The sequence below is a fragment of the Salvia hispanica genome, chromosome 2, assembly GCF_023119035.1.
Source record: "Salvia hispanica cultivar TCC Black 2014 chromosome 2, UniMelb_Shisp_WGS_1.0, whole genome shotgun sequence".
Lineage (NCBI taxonomy): Eukaryota > Viridiplantae > Streptophyta > Magnoliopsida > Lamiales > Lamiaceae > Salvia > Salvia hispanica.
In genome coordinates this window covers 2,648,559-2,661,316 of record NC_062966.1, presented here as the reverse complement: position 1 = coordinate 2,661,316, position 12,758 = coordinate 2,648,559, and the positions used below count along the sequence as shown (strand labels likewise).

General features: G+C 34.7%; 1 protein-coding gene and 1 long non-coding RNA gene across 2 annotated transcripts; both read left to right on the top strand.

Annotated features, from left to right (window-relative positions):
• The first annotated feature begins 8 nt into the window (after positions 1-8).
• Positions 9-1,006, top strand: LOC125203281. Its single transcript, XR_007173330.1, has 2 exons — positions 9-172; positions 599-1,006. It is a non-coding gene; the product is annotated as an uncharacterized LOC125203281 (long non-coding RNA).
• Positions 1,007-5,638: 4,632 nt separating this feature from the next.
• Positions 5,639-7,322, top strand: LOC125203656 (acetylajmalan esterase-like). Its single transcript, XM_048102052.1, has 4 exons — positions 5,639-5,922; positions 6,010-6,222; positions 6,316-6,464; positions 6,743-7,322. Exons 1-4 carry the CDS (start codon positions 5,673-5,675, stop codon positions 7,211-7,213), a joined length of 1,083 nt encoding a protein of 360 aa, XP_047958009.1. The 5' UTR covers positions 5,639-5,672; the 3' UTR covers positions 7,214-7,322.
• The last annotated feature ends 5,436 nt before the right edge of the window (positions 7,323-12,758 follow it).

Sequence of the window (12,758 nt, the reverse complement as noted above, 5' to 3'; positions counted from 1 at the left end):
CTCCGATGGGGACATCCCACATCCGCATCACTGGAGGTGACTGATCCCTCAACGCCCGAAGCAGATCATGGTCCCCCACGCTCTCCATCAACACAATGTAGCGACTCTTGACAATCCGTGCAGTCTCTGTTAAGCCTCCCACAAACATCTCATTCGTCTTCATCATCTCCAGGTAACTCCAGCAGCAACAACTTTGCAAGCATATTAACCAACAAATAATTTCTGAAGTGTATCCCCCCTCACTAATTAGAGCACACTTGGTGATTTAAAAGGAGTGAAGATTTTCTTTTGGATAAACTTGATAACCATCTTCAAATAATTGTGTTGAGTAGGATTAGTCTCCACCGATCTCGACACATTATTCACAGCAAGCGTGATATATTAGTAACCATAAGAACTAGGAAAAGGTCACATGAAGTCAATGCCCCACACATCAAATGATTCTACATTGATAATTTTAGTCCTAAGCATTTCTTTCTTCTTGTAAATATTTCCAATTCATAGATATTCATTGCAATGGAGAACAGAGTCTTGGTGGTCACTATCGATGGTTGGTCAAATTTTAATGATTTTCATGGTCTTCTATCTTGCTCCACAGCATGCACATCCCCAACAGAAGGTATCCCGTCAACCGCAGCAAGCCTGAGCAATCCACCCTCGCAGACCGAGCCCAACAACGCACAATCCTTGGCCCAAACAAGGCCTAGGCATGCGATGTCAAGCCCAATCCCGGTGGAACGATTTTGGTCACAAAATAAAAAACATATCCAAATCAAATCTTGTTCTATTGGAAGAATTGATATGAATGTGCAATCCTAGCACCACTATACATTGATTAATACCGCCCAATATATATGAATACATGGGTTATGAAAACCTCGCACCTATTGATAAGTTAAAGTAGTGCATAGCCAATATCTTATATTCAATGTTAAATACATAAATTAAGATACAATAACTACTGATACCTTGTTTTCCAATATATAACAAGAAAGACTTGTCTCAATCTTAGCTCCGGTCATTGATATACCATATTAGTTTTATTACTTTAGAGCACTCCCAATGGTCCGGCTAAAAACTCCCTTATTTCTCCCTAACTCCTCACATCAGCGCCACATCAGCACCATAATTTATCCCCAGTTTTTAGCCAACTTTTAGCCAACTGCTCCAATGGTTTCTCCCTTATTTCTCCCTTATTTCTCCTTAACTCAACATTTCATTTTTACATCATCATTTTTAATATTGTTTAATTTTCCCTACAAATGTGTTTAATAAATAGATTTTTATAATGAACAATTCATCGTTGTATTAGTCATTGGAAAATATAATACAACGAGAAAAATATAATACCTTTTCGGGAATTTTTCCTATTTGAACTCATAATTTTGAAGATTGAATATAGAAGATTGAGAAAATGAAGATTGTGTGTGATGAATGGAGGAGGAGGAATTATATATAGGGGATTTAAAAATAGCCGTTGGGTAACAACGAGAAAAATATAATACCTTTTCGGGAATTTTTCCTATTTGAACTCATAATTTTGAAGATTGAATATAGAAGATTGAGAAAATGAAGATTGTGTGTGATGAATGGAGGAGGAGGAATTATATATAGGGGAGTAAAAATAGCCGTTGGGTATTAAAAAAAAAAAAAAAAAAAAAAAAAAAAAAAACGCCGAAAATACGCCGAACGCGCCTACAGTGGCCGGCGTTCACTCGGCGATAAAACGGCGTTTTTTCGGGAACCGGCGTTAATTCGGTAGAATTAACGCCGGAAAAACGCCGAATTCTCCCCATTGCCGGCGAATTTTCGGCGATACACGGCGATAAAACGCCGGTTTTAACGCCGCCTGCATTGGGAGTGCTCTTACTAAAGGTGAGAAAACTTGCAGACGGACACTGCAACTTTCCACAATAAGCCTATTCAGGTTGTGAAGTTCAACTTCTCTTCTAAAAAGAACTGACTGACTGTCTTGTGAACATTGTCCACAACTAGTCTACTATACAAAAGAATTAACATAATTGTTTTTCATGTATTTAAATGCATATCAAATATCTTTTAAATGCTTAAGCAAATAACAATGATAAGGTTATTTCTTCTTGCCTTGGGTAAAAGTGAATTGTAGAGTTTACTATATAAAAACATTTCTAATCGGGCCAATTGCTCTGAAACATGATTTTCAGCATACCATCCTTAACACATTATTATTCTTTCCTTCCTACTACGGTTGAGTCGTATTCCTTTTTGGACCTTCCCATTATAGTTGAGTCATTTCCTCTTTTTTATGGCAACAAACAACAAAAGAAATTATTTGAATTGTGGATTGACACTTTGAAAGATCATGTCGTTAGAAATTAACAAAAGACAAAGACCTTTTGGGAGAAGGTGGCTGAGACATATAATCTGGCTTGGCCCATTGGAACTTCTGTACGGACCTACAAGAAGTTCTGGGCTCAATCTCAAACTACTGTTGCAATCGATTATCTGAACACAATGTCCCAAGTATGTCTCAGACTACCAAGAAGACAACAGCAAGCCTTTCATGTTTGTCTTGACATGGGAAAAGGTTCGTTACGTCGACAAGTGGGCGGGTGGCGTTGAGTTGAACACGAGCTTGGCCTCCAAATGCACAAAGAATACCGCTTCGAGCCAATCATTCCACTAGCGGCGAGCCCAATCCATGGGTGTGAGTGACGCTATCTGGTTGGAAAGAAGGCGAGTTTGTTTTGGAAATTTAATTACTTTTCGAAGATATCCTAACTCAGTTTGGGAATTAAAACACCGCACCCAGTGTAATTATGGACTCTGCAAATATATACATACATGGTTATGATCAATTACTAACTAATTACCAATCCCAAATTAAAACTAAATTTTAGCCACTAGATTAGGAGATCTAGTGGTTGAAATAATACCACGTAGATTATATTTTAAATTAAAAAAATTATCAAATAAACTTAAAGAGTTATGTCAATTCTTATATATGGTAGTTAAAATTAACCACTTTCTTTCTCTCTTAACAAAATCATCTTAAAATTTTAAATTTACGTAACACTCTCGATTAAAAAAAAAATTTTGAAAAATATATCAAATTAAAGATAATTTTATAAGGATTCTAACGAGATCTCAATTGCATATGTTCCAACGATGATCGGATGATTGAAATTTATAATTTTTATTTCAGTTTTCGGATATGTTGATAAGCAGATTTTATATCAGTAAAGGCATTAAATAATCTCAATACAATGCATGTACAATATCAATGAAACTATGTTGATATTTTCTGGTACTTGTGTTGAGATTCTCATGTCATGTCACTGGGTTGATATTTGTAATACACTATCTTGATATAAAAAAATCTATAAAAATTATTATGTTATAATAGATTGACTATTTTACCCTTTTGTTGATATTTTATCTACTATTTATTGAATTCCGTGAGCTTTAATCTCATCCACTAATTTTAAGATCTAATGGTGTAGGATTGGTCTTAGTTGTGGATTGAATACTATATGCATTTTAACATGAACCCATACATACATATATATTTTAGTCTCTTATTTGACATAAATTTGAAGAATAAATTTTTATTATATGATTACATATTTTATTATTACTACTATTCTTATTAGAAAACATTTTTAATTATCAAATGTGCAATCTAAAATATGTTGTCATTATTAAACATTAACTAAAACGACGTCATGTTTTAGGCTGCGAAACAATATAATACTCATACAAGAGTAAATAATTTCTTTTTTTGATGGCTGCGAAACAATATAAGACTCATACCAGAGTAAATAATTTCTTTTGTTGAGTTATGATTTATATTAATGTAAGCTAAGGAGGAAATAACAATTAGTCAATGAACGGAAAGTGAAGTCAAACATATCAAAATTTGATCTTCAAATCAATTATCAAATAGAAATCTAATACTATCAAAAGATAATCGTATAGACTCTTAAACTTTCTCCTTTTTTCACGAGTATCAAAATATTCACAAGGATATAATGGGACTTAAGAAACCTTAAAACTCATGGAAATCCAACATTTATGGAAAAAATAAAACTTATTAAAGGAAATAAAAGGAAAAAGAATTACTACCTCCGTCCTTCAAATATTATCCCACTTTGATCTGACATGGATTTTAAGAATTTGAATTTTGCCTCAAAATAAAATTGCATCAAGTTTCACCAAGGGCACAAGGAATGCAAGGAGGAATTTTGGAGTCTTGCGGCCACAGGCGGATCCAGTGTAGAACAAGGGGTACAACTGTACCCCAAATTTTCATCTCTTTATTATAGATTGCTTGACTTTTGACAATAATATTGCTCTAGCCTAGTGGTAGAACGCGGCTTTTATCCATTATCAGTGACAAGAGATCGAAACCTAGTTTGCTCCTTTAGTTTTTTAGTATTTTATTCTTTATTAATTTTAGTTACTGCGGTATTTCTTCTAGCTGCTTTGGTGATTTAGTTTTTTTATTCTTTATTAATTTTATATATGTGCAGTATGTTGCTTGATTTTGTTTTTTCTTCTTTGTATTATGTGTCTATTTATTTTGTTGTTATTATATATGTACATATATAAGATATTCATAATTTAATAAAACATTAATATAAGATCTTCATAATTAATAAAACAAAAGAAAAATGATCGACTGAATCAATGTAAAAGTCGCACCCCCTAAATCAAAAATCATGGATCCACCACTGCTTGGTGCGGCGTGATTTGTTGCAAGCAATGGTCATGAAATATATGGCCGCATGGAAGAACAGCAACAGCCGGCAGATTTGGGCGCTCGTACATCGTTCCTCCTGCAGGCGTGTATACAACATCCAGTTTGCACAAGAAACACTTGTTCCCGCTTGGTTGTAAAACTGAATCAAAACCTACATGAACAAGATCAAAACATATGTAAATAAGATGTTAATTAAAACTTATTTATCATTTATTGAAATTATACCTTTCCATTTTATATGATGAGGCTTAGGTGGAATAGGCTGCTTTTGTTGAGAGATTTTCTCATAAGGATCTTCCATATATTCTGTTTTTCTTTCGATTGCTTTGTTCTCCCCGGTATTTTTATCATTGGTTTAGTTGTTTGATTTGTTGTTAGAAATATAATCTACTAGTTTATTAGAGATATGCTTTAACTAGTATTTAAATTAGTGTTAAAATAGAATTATAGTTCAATTCGAGTCCTATTTGACGGTTTGACGGAGTACCAAATATGTTTATTCTAATTAAATTCATCCTTGACAAAAAAAAATAGATTTAGTAACATCTAACAAGTAATTAACCTTGTTTTAAAACAAAATACTAAAATTAAATAAATATAATACTACTAATATGTTTATTTTCCTAATTACTTTACTTTTACATGTACTCCTTTAGACGTAATCCCTTGTAATACGCATAAAAATAATATTAATATACACGATTAATTATCTTCAACATAAAATTAGTATATACTTAGTAGCATAATTTAAAAAATCCAAGTATATCAATTGCTAATCCTTTCAAGAGTCGAATTGGATGAGCATCTTATATATACTAGCTATATTCGTCATTGGTGTTTGTCTTTTGTTGTGAGTTTAGAGCATCTTATATATATTAGCTAGTGTTTGTCTTTTGTTGTGAGTTATGAGTTAAGATTTAGGTTTTTGTCGATGACGTTTAAAATAATATTGGTTGTTCTTGGTTTGATTTTTTGTGTTGGCGTTGTTCCTAATGTTTTGGAGTATTGCCACTTCAATGAAATCTATCAACTTGGAGATTCAATGAGTGATGTAGGAAATTTGATCAAAGAGTACCCAATCGGGGTCTCCACAAACTTCGCGAGGCTGCCGTACGGCCAAACGTTCTTTGAGGAAGCTACAGGGCGTTGCTCCAATGGCCTTTTAATGATAGACTATATTGGTAAGATTAATATTAATTTGTTTTGGTTAATTATTATAGTTATTTTTAATTTAATTACAATCACAATTGTTAATATACGATGAACAGCAATGTCCGATGGGCTTCCTTTGCTCCCACCGTATAAACACAAGGGGACTTGGTTCGGGAATGGAGTCAACTTTGCGGTGGCTGGTTCAACCGCGTTGTCGTCTGAGGCGTTGGCTGCTCACAACGTAACGAATCCGGTGACAAATAGTTCTCTTGGCGTTCAATTGGATTGGATGGACTCCTACTTCAATTCCATCAGCCTTGATGAGATAGGTAAATCATATATACCCTTTGTTTTACTATCTACTCTATATATATGAGGTAGAATAATTAATATGGAGTATTTGGTTTGGTGAGTATATATAGATCGTTTCAAGAAATTCCGAAGTGCTTTGTTCATGGTGGGAGAAACTGGTGGGAACGATTACAACTATGCCATTTTTCAAAGGAAACAAATGGAGGAATTGAAAAGCATGGTTCCTCAAGTGGTTGAAGCCGTGATTAATGGAACTAAGGTGAGTTGATATATTGCCATGAATCAATTAGAGAAACTTGTCATTTTACAAAAATATCAAATTAAATCATCACTTTTCTACCTTTTACAATTCCTGATTAATATTTCTTGTCCAAAAATTTACATTGTTCTATATGACGATCGAAAATCATTGAATATATATTGTAAAAAATACAAACAAATTTAATCAATATTTTAATCAATTAAAGTAGAAAAGTTACGCTTTAATTTGCTATTTAGTTATGGTATTGAAAGTTATGAATATGATTAATGTTGCAGAGAGCCGTAGAGATGGGTGCAAGAAGATTGGTTGTTCCCGGAAACTTTCCGATAGGTTGCCTTCCGATATACAAAACAGCATTCCAAGGCGCACCCCTTAACAACCAAAGTTGCGTGACAGAGTTGAATGAATTTGCGAAGTACCACAACGAGCTTCTGCAAGAAGCCATCCTCAAACTCAAACTAGAGAATCCCAATACTGTCATAGTCTACGGCGACTATTACAATGCTTACCTAGATCTCCTCCAAACGGGAATAGATAGTGGATATGAGGTAGAGCGGGCCTGCTGCGGAATAGGAGGGAAATACAACTTCAATTTGGGTAGAATGTGTGGAGGAGCTAATGTTAGTGTATGTGAAGATGTTGATCGACATATAAGTTGGGACGGCATCCACATGACTCAACAAAGCTACAAGCACATGGCCGCATGGTTGATACCGCGCTTCTTTACTCAACTCGCCTGCTTTTGATCATTTATCACTTTTTTTTCAATTTTTATCCTTTTTACCATTTATTTTATTTTCCAATTCCCATTTTTTGTGCTATTTAATTAAATTTATTACAATTTGTTTTTGGATATTTTTTGTGCACTACTCCTTTTTTCTCTCTCTCCTTTTCTATTTCCTTTGTGCATGCTTCCAAACAATTATTACTAAATAAAGAAATATATTCAAAACTATTATGTATTGATGTCGAGTGAATTCAAGGTCTATAGATTCCTATATTATACTGTGCATGAGATGCTCACCGAGAAATCGGCATTGAAGGGAAAGGAGGAAGAGCTAGAGATTCTGAGAAAGATAGGAGAAGGGCGTGAGGATTGAAATTGGCAATATTGGAGTATTAAAGAAGGACAGAACTAAAACAATTTTGTTGTTGGCTAATGTAAACAGAGATCCTAGAAGAAGCTCACTTTGTTAGTCTTTGCTGGAGATCTCGACATATAATTCACAGCAAGCATGATATTTATATTAAATTTATCATTCGTAATACACTTAAATCAAAAAAAAAAAAAAATTAAAAGTAGACCGAAATATAGCTAACGCATTATGTCATATGTGTTTTTTTTTTAGGTTAGAAGCATAGTCATAAATTCTTCTGCCTAAAGACTAGATACAACGTCGAACTGAAGGCAATCATCATGAACAAGATGGACAGGATAAGGGTAAGCAGGTCAATAAAGTCGCTTGGGCAGTGCCTACAGAAAGTCTTGCTCCGCATAACGCGAGGTGAGGATGGACAAGAACACCAACAGCGAAGTGGTGGATGTGAAGAGCTAAACTGCATCTGAAATTGCAAATATTGTAAATGCGCTTGACTTGTAGAACATCGGATAACCAGACTCTGATTGGTTGCCGCCAGGAACTGTGTTAGCGGCGAACACAACTGTAGCAATCAATGTTGCAGTTATAGTACATGAGTTAACCGTATCTTTCATCCATTTCTCTCCTTATATTTCCAGCTCTCTATGTTCTCTAGTAAATATCATCTCAGTTGTTTCACCATTCTTATTTGGATGTAGCCTGGTAAATGGATTAAGAAATTTACCAGCTTCATGGTTAAAAACCAAATGAAAATAAGATTGATTGCAGTTAGATTGTTTGCTTCAATTCTACATCTAATATACAATTATAAATATGAATATACCTGAAACCATTGTAATTCACGTTGTATCTAGAGAGCTGCACCCGATATTAAATTCAGCTTGTTAGGAGGTGCCAAACGTGCGGCCAAGTGAAGGACTGAATTACCAGATTTGTCGGTTATTTCTGAATAGTTGATTCTGTAGTTGCTCGTACGATATATGAGATTAAACACTTTCTCACAACGGTTCTTGACGGCCATGTGGAGAAAGTTCTGATTAAAAATATTCCTAGTATGAATTGCAACAGGAAGTGTCCTTACAATTTCTTGTACAACATCATTATTTCCCGATTCAGCTGTTGCTATAATGGCCTCTTTGCAGATAGTTTGTGCTTGTCTGTAGTCTAACGGTTCTATAAGGTTGCATAAATATTTCACAAGCTCCAGCGCTTTCTCATGAATCAATTTCTTTTCAGGAAACCTGTTAATGCCAGGCGCTGAAATGCAAACGACATGCGGTCATAAAGCATGTCACATATATAGATTGCACGAGAGTAATAAGATTCATTTATTACCTAAGTGTTTGATAACATGACAAAGAGTTGAGTGCAATATTTGGACAAGGTTACGCAACCTTGGAGCCGTTGTACCAAAATCATTTTAGATAAGTAATAAGAAACAAATTACTAGTTTTGAATGTGAATCACTTGCCTAGAATAGTTAGGTTCTCAATATCCAAGGATTGTGGTTTCATATCAATCTTCGCAATACCTTCAAAATTTTAAGGTAATACTCGGCTAAATTAACGCCTATGGACCGTACTGCCAAAACACAGAGTTAGTAAAATACTCACACCAGTATATGGGATTTGTCCAGAGGCTGAGTTGACCGTCCTCATCCGTGGAGAATGCTATCTCTCTGGATGCTATCTTCTCCAAAACTCTACCAATGAATTCATGGTTCATCCTGACCATATAGGGATACTTGCGGATCAAATCCAACGCTATATCTGATCATCGTAATTCATATATAGTAGTATATAGTTAGAAGACGTTTTGATGTTCTGTATGATGGCGGTGCATTATAATGCTAGCTTTTCTTAAATTGCTAACGTGTTAACTCATCAGCGCAGTGCATTAATAATGTAAACATCATAACTTGAATGTGCTCGGAATATTTCCTAGCACAACTTAAATGTGCTCGCAATTTTCCTAGCACGTGCTTCTACCTCAGCTGATTTCCTAGCCCGTGCTTCTACCTCAGCTGATTGCCGCCGCTTCCATCTCAGCCGACTGCCACCGCTTCTTCCACGGCTCCGCTACCGGCAGAACAGAAAGTCTCTATTGGAAGTTAATTCTGGGTACACTACCGAATTTTTCGAATTTACGCGATAAAATGTGCTTCTAAATGCAGTTTTATTGAACCAATTTATTCTTAGTTTGCTCATGTATTCAATTACATTATGTATATTTTATATTGTGATTGACCACATAGAAACTCTGATAATTTGAGTGCAGACTTCTGCAGAGCATAAACTTTGTTGTGCTTGTGAATTTGAGTGCAGACTGCTTCATCCTCTTTGCACTTACTGTCATTGGTTAATAGGGTGTCTCATCTAGCTTTTTATAAATAGCAAATCGAAATTATTGGATCTGAATCCACCTTCTTCGAACGTGTTGTATTTCAATGGCCCTCATCTAGCTTTAGTAATCAAAACTGGAATACATTCTCTCACAGTAAGTTCTCAAAGATTAATGCCCGAAAATCTGAGTCACAAATCATGTAGTAACATTTTGCATTTGTGAATATGTAGGAAGGGATTGCAGTTGGAAGGAGATTTGCTAGTCTAAAAAACTACCAAGTTGATGGGAACAAAGACTGATATGATTATTTGCCAAACATAGTAATGGACGCAGCAGTGCCATTGTTCTACTACACTCCTAGTCTCATCTTGGCAGCCATCATCACTGTTGTGGTTGGCCTAATTGACTACCACGCAGCGTACAAGCTTTGGAAAGTCTTCAATCTTGATCATCATCACTAGATTTTGATTTTAGTAGCTTGGGACAGAGGGAGTATTTCATATCGACGTTCATTGGTCGTGAACCTTACAATGGACACCCGACCATCCTACACGTTGTTGAAGACGCCAGAGTCGTTCAAGACATTTATGTCATTGTTTGACCAAGTGACACCAAAGAACGCATGTCAAATCAATAATTGTTAGTCGACAACGGCTTCCAGGAGGTTGGGTTGTATATTAGTCATGACTATCTAATGGGCAATTTTCTCACTTCCAACAGAGAAGCTATGTTGTGCCTTTCTCACTTCCAACGGAGAAGCTATGTCGTGTCTCCTGCACATTTCAACAAGTATTGTTAGTCTTGGATTTTCGATGACGTTGTAAGGTATTCCTCGTTGGATGTTTCTCGAATGCCTTTGCGTAATCGTTTCAATTACTTCCACCTCGTGCCTTCAGCTACATGCAATTACACATCGAATATAGTCGGAACTTTTTTTCGGTCTCGAGTTGTGAGAAGGTGGTCGTATGTTTTTGAATCATGTGTCGTTAGTAAATGAGTCACACATTCTACTATCTTATTTCACTCGCATTTCATTATAATGTAAAGTGAGATTCGTACTTCATCAACTAAGTATACCTACTTTCCACTACAATTCTTAAAACTCGAGCCAAATCAAAGTGGGACGGATATTCATAGACATGCAATAAAAAATTTAGTCCACTTGTTCTTAAGAAATATCTCATCTTTCCATTTTCGTACATCCACCAAAATTAGTGGCATACCAAAATGTAAAGTTACTACTTACAATTGATATTTACTCCCTCCGTCCGCAAATGCCGAATAGGAGTATTATTTCTTTCCGGCACGAGTTTTAAGAAATATTAAGAAAAGTGGGTGGAAGAAAGTTAGTGAAATATGAGTCTCACTTGTTTATATTAGTTTTAAATGAAATGTGAGTGAAATGTGGAGCCTCTTTACCATTTATAGTAATGTTTAACTGCGAATCCTATTCGCAGACGGACCAAATATGGAAAAACGGGATTCCTATTAGCAGACGAGAGAGCATTTTTTATCTTTCTCTTTACTTTATCTCTCTCTCTCTCTCTCTCCCCTATTTAAACTACTTTATCTCTTCCTAACGTACTCCCTCCGTCCTAGCTAAGATGACACATTTTTTGCCGGTACGGGATTTTAAGAGTTATTGGTTAATGTGTTTAATTAAAGAGAGAAAATGTGAATGTAAGTATTAAAATAGAGAGAGAGAGAAAGAGAGAGAGATGAATACTCCCTCTGTCCCAGTTTAAGAGTCAAGTTTTACCATTTTCGTCTGTCTCAGTTTAAGAGTCTCATTTAGAATTTACCATATTTGGATATAAAATTCAACCTCATTGTTGATGAAATTTACAATCAAATGCTATTACTTTCATAAAAATAAAACAAAACAAAATCTTAAACATACAAAAAGTCAAAAGGGTCTCACTTTCCACTACCTCACTTCAATTATGACACACTCCAACGACCACTACCTCATTTCAATTGTTAAACACTCCAACAATTTCTTAAAACTCGTGCACTAACTAAATTGCACTCCTAAACTGAGACGAATGGAGTACTTTAATAGGAGTGAGAAAAAGTGGTTATTTGTATTAATTGAAGAGAGAAAGTTCTAAAAAAGAAAATATTTAATTTTATTTGGGACAACTAAAAAGGAAAATGTGTCCTTTTAAGTGAGACGGGAAAGTACTTTGATATTTTCGCATTTAAATTCATGTCATATATGAGAGAGACTATTTATGGTGAACGCAAGGACTAAGAAAAAATGAAAAAAAATAAATAAATTTTGATGTGACGATTTTGAATTTATAATAAAAAAAATTGAATTTTGATGTGAAGGTTTTGAATTACACGGATTTTAATGTGGAATTGGTAATGTAAGAGAGAATGAAAAAAAAGTAAGAAAGAAGTAGTGTTAGTGGAATGTGAGATCCATATTATTAGTAAGACTAGGATTATCGGTTGGAAATGGCCAACCTCCATGTCATTAGCTAACTAAAAAAAATAAATAAATAAAAATTGAAGTGAAACGGACTCTCTCTCCTAGACTGAGGTCTCCTCCAAGGCCACCATCAACCGGCTGGTCTCTCCCGCCTCCTAGTCTCATCCCATTTTTATTTTATCGTCCAGTGAAATTGTGTCAAATGGCACTATCTCATTGGTAGATATATATATATATTTTTAAATTTATATATATTTTTAATATATTATATTAAAAATTTATAAAAATTATATCAAAATTCATAATTTTTCATCCTTCATAAATAGAAACCACATTTGATATAGGTTTGCATACAAAAAAAATCTCATTTTTTTCTAGTTCTATAATCCTTCTTCTTTGATAGAGTACAAT